Consider the following 17,940-nt stretch of genomic DNA (forward strand, 5'->3'; position numbering starts at 1 on the left):
TATTATGAAGTAATGTCACCTACACCCTAAATACAGAAACAATCGATTCACTTTCAGTGAGACATCAATATTTGCCTTTTCATACCACTCTTTTGCTAAAATAGTGTATACTCACTACTTCCATTTCCTTATCATCCAATCATTTCTTAATCCCTTGAAAACCTGCTTCCCTTAGCATTACTTAACTGAAAATGCTTTTTTGAAGGCAACTTGTATCCTCGCAATCATTTAATTCAATGGCAATAGTTTTTTTCTAAATACCAAACCTCCTTAAATTCTCTAAAGCCATCTAGACTGCTGGTCACCCTATTATGTTCTCCCTGTCTTTTCCTTTTGTGGCATAGTTTTCCTAGATGTATCTGGCATACAGTTTTCCTGTGTTTCTTACCTGCATCATTTACTGGCTTCACTTCTTATTCTAATTAAAGGTGTTCCTCCAGGTTCTTTAGATTCAAAACATTAACATTAGGATTCCTCCCAACCCCAGATTGGAGGAGGGAAGATGGCGGCTTAGGAGGACGCTGGGCTCACCGTGTCCTGCTGATCACTTAGATTCCACCTACACCTGACTAAATAACCCAGAAAACTGCCATAAGACTAGCAGAATGGATTCTCTGGAGCCAAGCTCAGACGAGAGGCCCACGGAAGAGGGTAGGAAGGGCAGAGAGGCGGTGCGCGCTACATGGACTGGTGGGAGGAAGCCGGAGTGGAGGGGCAGCCCGCCGGCAAAGCAGAGTCCCCGAGTCTGGCTGGCAAAAGCAGAGGGGCCGGACGGAGTGTGTTTCCACAGCAAGTGGGACTTGACATCTGGAAGGTTATAAGCTAACAGCTCTGCTCAGAGAGCGGGAAGGCTGGAGGACAACAGGAGGGAGAGTTGTTGAGCCCTGGACAACAGAGCACAGTTTGGCGGGGAACAAAGGCGCTCAGCAGCAGCGCCATCTCCCTAGCCCATCCCCATCTCCCTCACCCATCCCCCAGCCAAAATCCCAAAGGGAACCAGTTCCTGCCAGGGAACTTGCTTGCAACACGCAAACACCCAACGCTGTGCTTCTGCGGATCTATCCCTCTGGCGGCGGGTCTGACTCCCTCCTGGTACCGCAGGCCCCCCCGCCCCCCCCCCAGTAGGATCACCGAAGGATAAGTGAGCTGAGCCTCTCCCTCCCGCCCCTGTGCACCTTGCCGATCCACCCCAGCTAATACGCCAGATCCCCAGCACCACAAGCCTGGCAGTGTGCAAATAGCCCAGACAGGCCACGCCACCCCACAGTGAATCCCGCCCCTAGGAGAGGGGAAGAGAAGGCACACACCAGTCTGATTGTGGCCCCAGCGGTGGGCTAGGGGCAGACATCAGGTCTGACTGTGGCCCCGCCCACCAACACAAGTTATTCAAGACAGCACAGGGGAAGTGCCCTGCAGTTCCGCACCACTCCAGGGACTATCCAAAATGACCAAACGGAAGAATTCCCCTCAAAAGAGTCTCTAGGAAATAACAACAGCTAATGAACTGATCAAAAAGGATTTAAACAATATAACAGAAAGTGAGTTTAGAATAGTAGTCATAAAATTAATTGCTGGGCTTGAAAGCCGTATAGAGGACAGCAGAGAATCTATTGCTACAGAGATCAAGGGACTAAGGAACAGTCAGGAGGAGCTAAAAAAATGCTATAAATGAGCTGCAAAATAAAATGGAAACAACCATTTGAAGAGGCAGAGGAGAGAATAGGTGAACTAGAAGATAAAATTATGGAAAAAGAGGAAGCTGAGAAAAAGAGAGAAAAAAATCCAGGAGTATGAGGGGAAAATTAGAGAACTAAGTAAGTGATGCACTAAAGAGAAATAATCTACGCATAATTGGTATTCCAGAGGAGGAAGAGAGAGGGAAAGGTGCTGAAGGTATACTTGAAGAAATAATAGCTGAGAACTTCCCTGATTTGGGGAAGGAAAAAGGCATTGAAATCCAAGAGGCACAGAGAACTCCCTTCAGACGTAACTTGAATCGATCTTCTGCACGACATATCATAGTGAAACTGGCAAAATAAAAGGATAAAGAGAAAATTCTGAAAGCAGCTAGGGATAAACGTGCTCTAACATATAAAGGGAGACCTATAAGACTCGTGACCAATCTCTCTACTGAAACTTGGCAGGTCAGAAAGGAATGGCAGGAGATCTTCAATGTATTGAACAGAAAAAAAAAAATGCAGCCGAGAATCCTTTATCCAGCAAGTCTGTCATTTAGAATAGAAGGAGAGATAAAGGTCTTCCCAAACAAACAAAAACTGAAGGAATTCGTCACCACTCAACCAGCCCTACAAGAGATCCTAAGGGGGATCCTGTGAGACAAAGTACCAGAGACATCGCTACAAGCATGAAACCTACAGACATCACAATGACTCTAAACCCATCTCTTTCTATAATAACACTGAACGTAAATGGACTAAATGTGCCAACCAAAAGACATAGGGTATCAGAATGGATAAAAAAACAAGACCCATCCATTTGCTGTCTACAAGAGACTCATTTTATTTTATTTATTTATTTTTTTTAATATATGAAATTTATTGTCAAATTGGTTTCCATACAACACCCAGTGCTCATCCCAAAAGGTGCCTTCCTCAATACCCAACACCCACCCTCCCCTCCCTCCCACCCCCCATCAACCCTCAGTTTGTTCTCAGTTTTTAACAGTCTCTTATGCTTTGGCTCTCTCCCACTCTAACCTCTTTTTTTTTTTCCTTCCCCTCCCCCATGGGTTTCTGTTAAGTTTAAGAGACTCATTTTAGACCTGAGGACACCTTCAGATTGAAAGTGAGGGGATGGAGAACTATTTATCATGCTACTGGAAGTCAAAAGAAAGCTGGAGTAGCCATACTTATATCAGACAAACTAGACTTTAAATTAAAGGCTGTAACAAGAGATGAAGAAGGACATTATATAATAATCACAGGGTCTATCCATCAGGAAGAGCTAACAATTATAAATATCTATGCACCAAATATGGGAGCCCCCAAATATATAAAACAATTACTCATAAACATAAGCAACTTTATTGATAAGAATGTGGTCATTGCAGGGGACTTTAACACTCCACTTACAGAATGGATAGATCATCTAGACACACGGTCAATAAAGAAACAAGGGCCCTGAACGATACATTGGATCAGATGGACTTGACAGATATATTTAGAACTCTGCATCCCAAAACAACAGAATATTCTTTCTTCTCGAGTGCACATGGAACATTCTCCAAGATAGATCACATACTGGGTCACAAAACATCCCTTCATAAGTATACAAGAATTGAGATAATACCATGCATACTTTCAGACCACAATGCTATGAAGCTTGAAATCAAACACAGGAAAAAGTCTGGAAAACCTCCAAAAGCATGGAGGTTAAAGAACACCCTACTAAAGAATGAGTGGGTCAACCAGGCAATTAGAGAAGAAATTTAAAAATATATGTAAACAAATGAAAATGAAAATACAACAATCCAAACACTTTGGGATGCAGTGAAGGCAGTCCTGAGAGGAAAACACATTGCAATCCAGGCCTATCTCAAGAAACAAGAAAAATCCCAAATACAAGATCTAACAGCACACCTAAAGGAAATAGAAGCAGAACAGCAAAGACACCCCAAACCCAGCAGAAGAAGAGAAATAGTAAAGATCAGAGCAGAAATAAACAATATATAATCTAAAAAAACTGTAGAACAGATCAACAAAACCAAGAGTTGGTTTTTTGAAAAAGTAAACAAAATTGATAAACCTTTAGCCAGTCTTCTCAAAAAGAAAAGGAAGATGACCCAAATAGATAAAATCATTAATGAAAATGGAGTTATTACAACCAATCCCTCAGAAATACAAACAATTATCAGGGAACACTATTAAAAATTATATGCCAACAAATGGGACAACCTGGAAGAAATGGACAAATTCCTAAACACCCACACACTTCCAAAACTCAATCAGGAGGAAATAGGAAGCTTGAACAGACCCATAATCAGTGAATAAATTGAATCAGTTATCAAAAATCTCCCAACAAATAAGAGTCCAGGACCAGATGGCTTCCCAGGGGAGTTCTACCAGACGTTTAAAGCAGAGATAATACCTATCCTTCTCAAGCTATTCCAAAAAATAGAAAGGGAAGGAAAACTTCTAGACTCACAGTATAACTTTGATTCCTAAACCAGACAGAGACCCAGTAAAAAGAGAGAACTACAGGCCAATATCCCTGATGAATATGGATGCAAAAATTCTCAGTAAGATACTAGCAAATCGAATTCAACAGCATATAAAAAGAATTCTTCACCATGATCAAGTGGCATTCATTCCTGGGCTGCAGGGCTGGTTCAACATTCGCAAATGCATCAACATGATACATCACCTTAATAAAAGAAAAGATAAGAACCATATGATCCTGTCAATCGATGCAGAAAAGGCATTTGACAAAATTCAGCACCCTTTCTTAATAAAAACACTTGAGAAAGTCGGGATAGAAGGAACATACTTGAACATCATAAACGCCATTTATGAAAAGCCCACAGCTAACATCATCCTCAATGGGGAAAAACTGAGAGCTTTTTCCCTGAGATCAGGAACACGACAGGGATGTCCACTCTCACCGCTGTTGTTTAACATAGTGTTGGAAGTTCTAGCATCAGCAATCAGACAACAAAAGGAAATCAAAGGCATCAAAATCGACAAAGATGAAGTCAAGCTTTCGCTTTTTGCAGATGACATGATATTATACATGGAAAATCCGATAGACTCCACCAAAAGTCTGCTAGAACTGATACATGAATTTAGCAAAGTCGCAGGATACAAAATCAATGTACACAAATCAGTTGCATTCTTATACACTAATAATGAAGCAACAGAAAGACAAATAAAGAAACTGATCCCATTCACAATTGCACCAAGAAGCATAAAATACCTACGGATAAATCTAACCAAAGATGTAAAAGATCTGTATGCTGAAAACTATAGAAAGCTTATGAAGGAAATTGAAGACGATATAAAGAAATGGAAAAACATTCCGTGCTCATGGATTGGAAGAATAAATATTGTCAAAATGTCAATACTACCCAAAGCTATCTACACATTCAATGCAATCCCAATCAAAATTGCACCAGCATTCTTCTCGAAACTAGAACAAGCAATCCTAAAATTCATATGGAACCACAAAAGGCCCTGAATAGCCAACATAATTTTGAAGAAGACCAAAGCAGGAGGCATCACAATCCCAGACTTTAGCCTCTACTACAAAGCTGTCATCATCAAGACAGCATGGTATTGGCACAAAAACAGACACATAGACCAATGGAATAGAATAGAAACCCCAGAACTAGACCCACAAATGTATGGCCAACTAATCTTTGACAAAGCAGGAAAGAATATCCAATGGAAAAAGACAGTCTCTTTAACAAATGGTGCTGGGAGAACTGGACAGCAACATGCAGAAGATTGAAACTAGACCACTTTCTCACACCATTCACAAAAATAAACTCAAAATTGATAAAGGACCTGAATGTGAGACAGGAAACCATCAAAACCCTAGAGGAGAAAGCAGGAAAAGACCTCTCTGACCTCAGCCACAGCAATTTCTTACTTGACACATCCCCAAAGGCAAGGGAATTAAAAGCAAAAATGAACTGCTGGGACCTTATGAAGATAAAAAGCTCCTGCACAGCAAAGGAAACAACCAACACAACTAAAAGGCAACCAACAGAATGGGAAAAGATATTTGCAAATGACATATCGGACAAAGGGCTAGTATCCAAAATCTATAAAGAGCTCACCAAACTCCACACCTGAAAAACAAATAACCCAGTGAAGAAATGGGCAGAAAACATGAATAGACACTTCTTTAAAGAAGACATCAGGATGGCCAACAGGCACATGAAAAGATGCTCAACGTCATTACTCATCAGGGAAATACAAATCAAAACCACACTCAGATATTACCTCACGTCAGTCAGAGTGGCCAAAATGAACAAATCAGGAGACTATAGATGCTGGAGAGGATGTGGAGAAACAGGAACCCTCTTGCACTGTTGGTGGGAATGCAAATTGGTGCAGCCACTTTGGAAACAGTGTGGAGGTTCCTCAAAAAATTAAAAATAGACTTACCCTATGACCCAGGAGCAGCACTGCTAGGAATTTACCCAAGGGATACAGGAGTACTGATGCATAGGGGCACTTGTATCCCAATGTTTATAGCAGCACTCTCAACAATAGCCAAATTATGGAAACAGCCTAAATGTCCATCAACTGATGAATGGATAAAGAAATTGTGGTTTATATACACAATGGAGTACTACGTGGCAATGAGAAAGAATGAAATATGGCCCTTTGTAGCAACATGGATGGAACTGGATAGTGTGATGCTAAGTGAAATAAGCCATATAGAGAAAGACAGATACCGTATGTTTTCACTCTTATGTGGATCCTGAGAAACTTAACAGAAACCCATGGGGGAGGGGAAGGAAAAAAAAAAGAGGTTAGAGTGGGAGAGAGCCAAAGCATAAGAGACTCTTAAAAACTGAGAACAAACTGAGGGTTGATGAGGGGGTGAGAGGGAGGGGAGGGTGGGTGATGGGTATTGAGGAGGGCACCTTTTGGGATGAGCACTGGGTGTTGTATGGAAACCAATATGACAATAAACTTCATATATTGAAAAAAAAAAAAAAAGGATACCTCCCAACCCCTTAATTCACAACAAACTCAAATCATTTGTGTATCTTGTTGATTTTAGCTTCTTAGTGAAAAAGGAAGAAATGTCAGTCTAGTAAAAACAGCATTTGTTGGGGCACCTAGGTGGCTCAGTCAGTTGGGCGTCCAACTCTTGATTTCAGCTCAGGTCATGATCTTGTGGTTCGTGAGTTTGAGTCCTGCGTCAGACCCTGCACTGATGCGTAGGGCCTGCTTGGGATTCTCTCTCTCTTCCTCTCTCTCTGCCCCTCCCCTGCTCATGCTGTCGGTATCTTTCTCAAAATAAATAAACTTTAAAAGATGCTATTGAAAAAAACAAACAGCACTTGTTTTGGAGATAAACTTGGATTCATATCTCAAGGCTGTCACTCATTCTTGAGCAGTGTGGCATGGAGCATATCACTTCACCAAGCAGACCTCAGTTTTTCATCTATAAGTTGGAGAAAATAAAGTCTTTTAGTACTACTGTATGAATCCCAGTATGCAAAGTGCATATTCTCATGCTGAGTACATAGTGGACACTCAATAAAATTCATTCATAACCATTATTTCCACACTTACTTCCCTTAAACTTGTGTAGTATTTCACTGTCCCCATCCATTTGTTCATACACATCAACAAATGGTAAATCTTACAGAGTGCAGGTATGAACAGGTTTCTTTTCTGGTTTAATGGTTCCAAATTGCTTACTGAATTAAAGTCCAATTCCTCCCTATTTAAGAATCTTCAGGCTCTAGCGCTGTCCTTCCTCTCCATGCTTTTCCCTCAGTGTCCTAAACAAATACCAGGCAAACTGGACTTTTGTGGTTCTCAAATATACCACGTACTCTTTAACTCAAAGTCCTGCTCACATTATTCCTCCTTTATCAAACTGATATCCCTGGCTGGATATTTTATCCTTTGAGTACGTTATTGGTACTTCTCAGGGTACTCATATTTGGTATAGTATTTCATTATTTGTACATAACTCACCTCCCTTTGAAGAGAGAAACTAGGCTATTGTTCATGTACCTACTCACCACTTTGCTAAATGATCACACACACACACACACACACACACACATTCATACACAGAGTTTTATTTTTTGAAAATGCCAATTAGACTTTTCCAGGAATTATTTTCACTTCCTCAACTTCTGATGAAGGGGTGGGAATAGAATGGGGAGAGCAAGGTGTATACAGAGTACTGATAGAGGCATTGCTGACTGAACTTCCATTTGGATTTCTCACAGCAGCGGAAAAAAGGAAGGGGTGAAACAGTCATCCTAGAAATTGACCAGGTAAGACTTTAAGATCTGTTGATCAATTGCAATCAACCTCTTGGGAAATCCTTTACCAATTTGCTAAGCTTGTCCATATTTATTTTTTTCCCCAGAGCTACTTTCCTAACCTTCCAGTCTCCTCTAAACCACAGAGTAAACAAAAGATTTTAAACCCACCATTGAAAACTTAGGAATATACACACATGTTGTTAGTTATTTTATCTATTAGTTCATATTTGAGAATCTTATTTAAAATGGAATTTCTTTTAACCAAATCCAAGACTAAATTTTTATAGGTCTAAAATTTTTATAGGCAGCACCTAGTATAGTGCTTTGGATATAGTACAAATTCAGTATGTAATGGTTGAAAGAAGAATGAATTTATAGTATACAACTGCGGAACTTAATGTTGGTTAACTGCAGTGGGAAGAATGAGAAAAGGTAGAGTCACAGTGAGTGTGACACGGGGGGCTCAGCTCTCATCAATACTAACTAAATAAATCCTTGGGTGCCTAGTGTATTTAAGGATTTAAGTATCCCCAACTGAGTGCCTTGAGGATAGAGATGATATGTTATTTTGTATTGCTTGGTAACGTGCCAAGTCTTAAGATACTTTCTCAAGTGCAAGAGTATCCAGGAATCAGAAATATTAGAAGCTCCACTATTCAAGCAAATTACATATAGTTTGAATTCGTAAAATTTTCAACAAACTCTTCTCAATTTATATTTCATAAGATAAAACTGCTGGCATTAAAATCCAGTTCCAGACCCACTCTTCTATTAAATATTGCAAAAACACAGAATAGTAGAAATGGAAAGATCTTTAGAGATTATCCAGCCTATTTTTTTTTTAATGTTTATTTTTGAGAGAGAGACAGAGCGTGAGCAGGTGAAGGTCAGAGAGAGAGGGAGACACTGAATCAGAAGCAGGCTCCAGGCTCTGAGCCCTCAGCACAGATCCCTACCTGGGGCTCAAACCCACCAACAGGGAGATCGTGACCTGAGCCGAGGTCCTCTGGCTTAACCAACTGAGCCACCCAGGCGGCCACAACCTATTTTTAATATCAGGAAAACTGAGGCCCACAAAGAGATCACATTAGCAGCAAAGCTCTCACTAAAAGACACGCAGAGTCCATGTCTCTCTCTGAATGTTTCTACACACACACACACACACACACACACACACACACACACTTTTTGCCTTTCTGAAAATACAGAGGTCTTAAAAAGCCAAGGCTTCTGTCAGGCCAGAGGTACTCATTTAAACGTAACAAGTTTTTATTTGGCCCACGGTGTTTAAAACAAAATAAAAGCAGGAATATAGGAGGATGGTGACTGGCAAATGCTCTCGCAGTTTTTGCAACCTGTGGCTCATGTCCTTTCTACAGTTACCTCTATGAAGAGATACTCTGATGTAGTAGAAAGATCACGGGACTTTGAAGACACATGGATCTGGGATGAAATCCCGACTCTACCACTTACTATGTGGCCTTGGTCAGAACACTTCTTTGAACTTTAGTTTCCTCATTAGTCAAATGGAGATAATTCAGTTTGATGGAAGGGTTTGAGAGGAAAGTATGTCTAGCACACAGCTGAAGATCGATAAATATTTGTTAAATAAATGAATAACACAGTCGATGCTCAGTAACAAATGATCATGCGTGATTGGAATCCCTATCTCCTGGGGGCTCCAGACTGAAGGCTCTTGGCCTCCCTGCAAGCTTACAGGCCTCAAGCCCGGCCCTGAGTCTGGCCATTTCTTCCCAGGCTCACTCGGCGCTCGGTCCAGGGCTCGCAGAGAATTTCCTGGTCCTAGTTCTCTGGCCACCTTAGTACTGAGGCGTCGGACCCGTGCTCCGCCTCCTCTCCGGTTCCCTCCCATCAGAGCCAAAGTCGGAAGAGGCGGACGCGGCTCCTCAAACCACAACTCCACTACGGCGGTGCTCCCCCTGCCGTTAGCGTCCAAAGGGATTAAGCATTTCGTTTTTCTCATCTTTTTTTTCTCTCTCGGTTTCTAGTTCTCAGTCTCCCCTCACGGGATCGAGTCCATTTCGTTTGGTGGTTAAAGACCACACGCAGCCTTCTCAAACCCTTCGGCTCAGGACAAGTTTGAAGGCCGCGTTGCCTGGGAAACTGAGAAGGGCGTTGGAAAACGGCCACCCTGCGTCGCGTTTGCGCAGGCGCTAGCGGCCTGGCTTCCATTATCGCGAGAATCGCCTCCCGGAAGTTCCACGTCAGTCAGTCGGCCGGCAGCAGGTCGGTGGGTCTCTCAGGGTCTGCGTCGCCGGTGGCAAGTGCGGGCTTTCGGGCTCTGATCAACGGAGCGATGGTAGGTCCAGACCCTGCAGGAGGGAGCGGGGCCTTTTCGGCTGAGGTCACCCTTGAGCTGCTGGAGTGCGGGCTGCGGATGCGGCCGCCGCCTCAGGCCTTGCGGGGTCCTGGTCCGGTTTGAGTTTTTTGAGGGAGGCGGCGGCGGTGGGGCCCAGGAATCTGAGGTGGTTTGGAGACGCAGTGCCTGGGCTTTGACAAAACTACCACATTCTGCCCTTAACACGGCGGCAGCTGACCGTACTCTCATGTTGGGCTTGTTCTTGCTATAATAATGTGTGCTGACCGCACTGACGATCTTAAACAGAAAAGCATTCCCTCTGAAATAGGTAAATAAAATGTATATGGAGTTCAAAGTGGAATTTCGAATGCTTTGGCATCCCACTTTAAGTTTCTAGGGGGCAAAGAAGGGTTAGGATGTTGCTTATAAAACTGGTGTGCTTTTCTGCATTTGCAAGGATAGTGGCTGGTAAGAATGGCAGTCAGGACAGGTAGCACTTTTTTATTGTCATTCTCACCCTCAAAAATACCCTAAAGTACTTTTGCCCAAGAGTGTTCTAATAAGAAGAAAAAAAGTACAATAGTGTGAGGATATGATTTCTGCAAAAAAGTAAGAAAGTCGGTATTCTGTATTTAAACATTATCCTGCACCTCCCCCCACTTTTTACTTGTTATGGAGCATAGGTTCAGAGATTTTGGAGCTTGAAGAACTTTGGGATTAATAAATCCAAAATCTGTATATTGCGGTAAAAAAAAAAAAAGTTTGTAAAAAGCTAATTGAGGCAGAGTTGGGATTACAGCAGAGGTTGAGTCCTTAGGGAAACTGGTGAAAGTTATGGATAATGGGTAGAGAAGCACACAGCGTTGCAAAAAATTCAGTGGGTTCACTAGAGACCACCTCTCCCCTATCCTTATCCATGAACTTCGTTGGGTCCCCAGGTTAAGGGTCCCTGAACAAGATCTCAGGTCTCTTAATGATCCTACTTCATATTGCCAATGATCCGCTCTGGTCTGGGATCTGCTGCGCTTTCAGTAATGGACATTTTCTAACGAAATATCCTTCATTCTTTAATACATTTAAAATGTTTTTAATGAGATACAAATACGAATGTATTTTTTCACTTGTTTACCATAGAGTGTTTACTATGTGCCCATGCAATTTGCTAATCATTTGCCTCCTAAGTCTTTCAACAGCTGGGAGAATGAGTTATAAGAAGTGTTTATGGAGCGGTTATGATAGGCCAGGCACTATTCTAACTGCTTAACACTGAATTTAATTCTCATAACACTAAGACGTAAATAAAAGTATTATCCCCGTTTTACTTAATGTCGAACCTGAGAGAAGTTCTAAGTAAACTTGCCCATTACTGCATATTTGAAATGAGTGGCAGAACTGAAATTTGGGTGCAGCATAATTCCCTAGACCTGGATTATACCATCTGTCCTTAAACCCCATATCCAAATGTAGAAGATGCTGTGGAGATAAAGACATGAGTAAAGCAATGACCCTGCCCTTAAGAAGAATCGACTCTATAAAGCAAAAAGAGATACGTATACAAATGTTAAAGGTTAAAATTAACTTCTATAAGATCCCTTAGGAAAGGATAGTTCTGGCTAAGGTAATCCAAAAGATTTTATTGGTGGCAGCAGCATTTAAGATGAGTCCTAAATGGGGACGCCTGGGTGGCTCAGTCAGTTAAGCGTCCAACTTGGGCTCAGGTCATGATCTCACGGTCCGTGAGTTCGAGCCCCGCATCGGGCTCTGTGCTGACAGCTCAGAGCCTGGAGCCTGCTTCGGATTCTGTGTCTCCCCTTCTCATTACCTCTCCCCTGCTCACAGTCTGTCTGTCTCTCTTTCTCTCTCAAAAATAAATAAACATTAAAAAAAAAAGAGTTCCAAATGCATCCAGTTTTTGGAAAATGGAGGCATTTAGAACGAAGGGTACAGTGTGAATATCTTACTCGTGTTTGTATCCTAGAGTGTCTAATACAGTGTCTCATTCAAAGTAGTCACTTAAATGTTGGGAGAAATGTAACAAGAGATTTCATACGTGCTTTTTAAACTGGGATTTGTGAATTAGGGATACTTGGAAGTATTCTAGGGTTGCTTAGTCCCCCGGCCCAACTTTCCATAGCATCACTTTTACTCAGTAATCATTAAACATCCATATGGTAAAATATATACAGTTTGTAAGTGATGGATTTCCTCATTTGCTAGAGGAAAAGTGTGAGATGTGCTGGCTTACATGAAAGCCCCCTCTGTGGTTCCTGGCACACAATAGACATTTCGTGTTTGTTCACTCTGAAGAGACCAGCAAAAGGAGTTGAAATTTGTCCTGCAAATTAATGAGGCAAAATTGAGAAAAGGATGAAGTAAAAAGTCCTGCTTCCCTGAATGACCAAGAAGTGTCAGGATGGTGATTTGAAAGTGGAGAGTTTGAGATGGAGAGAAAGGCACACCAGTGGAAACATTTTTTGGTGATTGTAGAGAAGAGCCAAAGAACTCTGATCTTTTAAAGAGATCTAGGTTATTGCTAAAAGTGGGAGAGGCGTGTATAGAAGTGATAACAGGGTTGGAGGTAGTAGATGAATAAAAGCCTTGTGAGGCGTTTGCTTTGTTTCAGAAAATTATCTCTGCTGAAAATATCTAGTGATCTTCATTTTGTGTTGAAAAGTAACCTTAAATTTCTGTTCCATTCATGATCATTCTGGAAGATTACAGAAATAAAGATTCCGCAGTAACTCAACTTGCCAAATAAACTTTTCAGTTGTGTTTAAAACCTGTCGAAGGGGAAACATTTTAAATCAGTCTTCCCCAATCTGCGTCCAAGAGAGAATTAAGACTAAATCCAAAGGTATCACTGTTTATAATGAATTAACTTTTTTTCTAGAATGGTAAGTATTCTTGGGAGAATTGAGAAAATACTTTATTCACATCATTTTCTTGTCTGTGGTGTAGATGAATCCAGGTTGAAAAAAGCTGTTTTAAACTATTAGCATTTTCTGACTCAAGAGTATTTTAATTTTTGTTTAAAATTGTTCTAATTAGAATTAGGTTCTTGTATTAGATTACTAAGTAATGCATCCGTTAGGTTCCTAATTAAGTACGTTAGGTTCCTATAACTTTAAATCCATTAAAATGTTATAAATATTCCCATTTGCCTCCAAAGGCCTTCATGGACATGGATATAACCCATATTGATCACACATCCCATTCATCTAGTATTTACTAATACTGTTGCCAAAATACTTTTGTCTGAAGAAATCAATTTTTTTATTGAGGTATAATGGAAATAATGTTATGTTAATTCCATGTGTACAATATAATGACTTACCATATGTATATATTGTGAAATGGTCACAACAGTAAGTCTAGTTAACATCCATCGCTATATGTGGTTAGAGTAATTTTTTTTTGTGATAACTTTTAAGGTCTAAGCAACTTTCATATATACAACACAGTATTATTAACTAGTCACCGTGTTGTACATTATATCCCCAGGACTTAATTATTTTATTACTGGAAGTTTGTACCCTTTGACCTCCTCCATCCATTGTGCCCATCCCCACCCCTTGCTTCTGGCAACCACCGATCTGTTCTCTGAATGTATGAGCTTGAGCTGTTTAGTGTGTGTGTGTGTTTATTTTTTTTTAAGATTCTACATACAAGTGAGGTCATATAGTGTTTGTCTTATTCCAACTTATTTGACTTAGCATAATACTATCAAGGTCCATCCATGTTGTCACAAACGGCAAGGTTTCATTCTTTTTTTATGGCTGAATAATATTCCTGTGTGTGTATACAATGGAATATTATATATAAATATATGTAATATGTATTATGTACATATATACAATGGAATATTGTATGTATAGTATGCATATATTACATATGTTTTCTTTATCCATTCATCCATCAGTGGACACTTATACATTGTTTTGATGTCATGGCTATTGTAAATAATGCTACAGTGAACATGGGGGTGTATATATCTTTCCAAGTTGGTGCTTTCCTTGTTCTTTGGATAAATACCCAGAAGTGGAATTGCTAGGTCATACATATGGTAGTTCTGTTTTTAATTCTGGCAGAGGTGGGGGGGTGGGGGGGGAGCCTCCACACTGTTTTCCAATAGTGGCTTCACCAATTTACATTCTAGCCAACAGTGCACAAGGGTTCTCTTTTCTTCACATCCTCACTGACACTTGTTATTTCTTGTCGTTTTGATAATAGCCCTTCTAATGGGTGTAAGGTGCTATCTCATTATGGTTTTGACTTGTGATGATTAGTGACATTGAACATTTTTCATGTACCTATTGGTCATTTGTAGTCTTCTTTGGGAAAATGTCCATTCAGAACCTCTGCCTATTTTTAACTAGATGATTATTTTTATTATTTTTTATTTTTTTGTTCTTGAGTTGTATGGGTTCTTTACATATTTTGAATATTGATCCCTTATCTAGATATATGATTTGCAGGTATTTTCTCCCATTCAGTAGGTTGTCTTTTCATTGATGAAATGAAATGAAATGAAATTCATTGCTGATGTTTCCTTTGCTGTGCAGCGTTTTATTTGATGTAGACCCACTTGTTAATTTTTGCTTTTGTTGCCTTTATTTTTGGTGTCAGATCCAAAAAAATCATCAAGACCAGTGTCAAGGAGCTTGCTGCCTATGTTTTCTTCTAGTTTTATGGCTTCAGGTTTTACATTCAAGTCTTTAATCCATTTTGAGTCAATTTTTGTAAAATTAACTATGGTGTAAGATAGTGGTCCAGTTTTATTCTTTTGCATATGGCTGTCCAGTTTGCCAAACATTTATTGAAGAGACCATCCTTTTCCCATTGTATATTCTTGGCTTCTTTTTGGCAGGCTAATTGACCATATATGCATGAATTTATTTCTGGGTTCTCTGTTCTGTTCCATTGATCTATGTGTTTTTATGCCAGTATCATACTGTTTTGATTGATATAGTTTAGGATTACTAAAACTTCATGAATAACACTTTAGAATATTTTCGAATAGGACACTCATGACATGGACACAACATTGTGATTTAGTGGATATGTTATGTATGCTTACTTAGATATTCTGTAAACCAAGGGTTCTCAAAATGTGATCTGCAGTCTCCTAGGAGTCCCCCATTCTTTTTCAGGAGGTTCACAAATTAAAACTGTTTTCCTTATAGTAAGACACTATTGGCCTTTTTCACTATGTTGATAATTTGCACTGTTGGTGTAAAAGTAATAGAAGATAAAACTGAACTGGTATAGTGTCACCAAATTGTACTGTTAGTATATTCTTCATTACCACAGAATTTTTTTTTTTGTAAGTTAAAAGTCAGTGTCCTTAATAAGGGGTGCCTGGGTGGCTCAGTTGGTTAAGTGTCTAACTCTTGATTTCAGCTCAGGCATGATCTCATGGTTCATGAGATCGAGCCCCACATCAGGTTTCAGTTTTCATATTGCAACTAACCTTTAAGAAACTACCACTTGTCAAGTTTTAACGTGTATGAAAGAAGAATATTCATAGCTGTTTGAAAAAAGTTATTTAAATATTTCTCTTTTTCCATCTACATATCTTCATGAGACTATTTTATATACATCAACCAGAACAACATATTGAAGGCCAAAGCGAATATGAGAAACCAACTTTCTCCTATTAAGATAGAATGTAAAGAGTTTTGCAAAAATGTGAAACACTACCACTCTTCTCACTAAATTTATTTGGAATATATAGTTGTTTCTCATAAAAATATGTTAAGTTAACATGTAATGACTTTATTTTTGTTATTTGAAAATGAATTAATAAGTATTTTTAAGTTGTTTCAATTTTAATATTTCACATGGTATCAGTAGATATAAACTTCATAAACAAAAGCTTTTTAGTAAATTTTTTTAGAGTGTACAAGATTCCCGAAGCCAACAAGTTTGACAACAACTACTGTAAATTAAAAATAACTTAAGTACTCATATGTTTTTATGAGTGAAGAAGTAGGTGCTTTAGACTTGAAACTGTGCCTACAGTTTAGCAAAGTAAAAACTGAATTGTTTTATAGGCCTATTAATGCATGTTAATGTAGTGTTTCAGTTGAGATCTCAAATATGTTTTATTTGGCATAGCAATTTAATGTTTTGTGGGTTTTTGATGTTGTTTCTCCTTAGCCTCTGCGACTTGATATAAAGAGAAAGCTAACTGCTCGATCAGATCGAGTTAAGAGTGTGGATTTGCATCCTACAGAGCCATGGATGTTGGCAAGTCTTTACAATGGCAGTGTGTGCGTGTGGAATCATGAAACACAGGTAGGAATTTTTAAGGACTTTTTAGAAATCGTGTGTTAGTGATTATAATGAAAGAGAAGAAATAGAATCCACTAGCTATATGCAGACTGCTTTCTCAAATAGATTCGTACAAAGTATTTTCAGTAAAGCAGAACTAACATTTATGGGGTAATAGCTTGTGGGATAAAACGTTTGGGTCTTGTCATACACAATATTTAAATGTTAAATTCTGACGTAGGTAGTATTAACTTTTCTTTGAAATTAAGGAAATTGCCACCAATATAAGGTCACTTGCTCTAGATAAAGTATTTAATAGTACTTAATTTTCTATTCAGTGAATATTCTAACGTTCCTAAGAATGGGATTTTTAATTTTATTTATTTTTCCCAAGTACTCGATATAATTATTTGCAGATAACTTTCAATCTGCCATATGAATTATAGAGTATGTCAGAGAAGTATTTATAGTCAGCTTTTGATTACACATATTAAAATATGCATTATACGGATTGTCTGCCTTACATGCTTGTTTTGCTCTTTCATCTGAGTAAATAATTAACCTTCAAATTGGTTTGTCTCGTTTTCCTTTTTGTTGACCATTCTTAATCTTTTTCCTTCAAAATACAGAACATATAGTCAGCAATATTCCATACACTTCTGTGTCTACTTATACAATAATTACCTTCAACATCCACGTTTAAGTTCTTAATACCTGACAAACCTCACATTGAATAATTTAAGATGGCAAAAATAGGCTTAGGAAATCAAGGCCAGGAATAAATGTAAAAACACCGTTAGTCTTATGTCACTAATGACACAGAATGCACACTAAACCAAAACCCCATCAGTGACAATTTATACACATTAACATTTTGTTCTCTGCTTTATGCTACTGCTGATAACATTGTTTGACACGTAGGAAGCGCTCAATTATTACTTTTTGAGCTGATGAATAATGAACATTCCATTTATCCCTATTTCACTGTATCAGGAATTCTCACCTCTGCAATTTCACATCTTCTTCTTGTGAATCCATTTGTATTAATGGAGATAATATGCATGCTAATTGCTTTTTTTTTGATATACTCCTGCATTCACACGTTTAAAATCTTTGTGATTTTATGCTAAACAGATATGTTGGTGCCTCCCTGAGCCCTCACTGCGCTTCCTAATTCTTCCTGGGGATCCCTTGTCTCTGCTCCATTTAGCCATTTCTCAGCTGTCATTTCACTGTAGTATGTTTTAAATCCCAGGTGTACTTCCCTTACCCTTCTCTAGGTTTTCCTGTAACGTAACTCTGCTTTATCTTTACCCACTTTGCCTCATGTTTCTCTTTTGTGCCCTCCTGTGCCCTCTGGCAGGGC

The 17,940-nt window shown here is 39.4% G+C and overlaps 1 protein-coding gene across 1 annotated transcript in view; it reads left to right on the plus strand.

Annotated features, from left to right (window-relative positions):
* Window positions 1–10,120: 10,120 nt before the first annotated feature.
* The window catches only part of COPB2 (COPI coat complex subunit beta 2), a 31,198-nt gene continuing 23,378 nt past the window's right edge, over window positions 10,121–17,940 (plus strand). Inside the window, exons 1-2 of the mRNA XM_049628740.1 lie at window positions 10,121–10,301; window positions 16,461–16,598. Of these exons, the coding sequence (XP_049484697.1) occupies window positions 10,299–10,301; window positions 16,461–16,598 (141 nt within the window). The 5' untranslated portion in view covers window positions 10,121–10,298. The remainder of the gene's footprint in view (window positions 10,302–16,460; window positions 16,599–17,940) is intronic.

This window comes from Panthera uncia, chromosome C2 (genome assembly GCF_023721935.1).
Source record: "Panthera uncia isolate 11264 chromosome C2, Puncia_PCG_1.0, whole genome shotgun sequence".
NCBI lineage: Eukaryota > Metazoa > Chordata > Mammalia > Carnivora > Felidae > Panthera > Panthera uncia.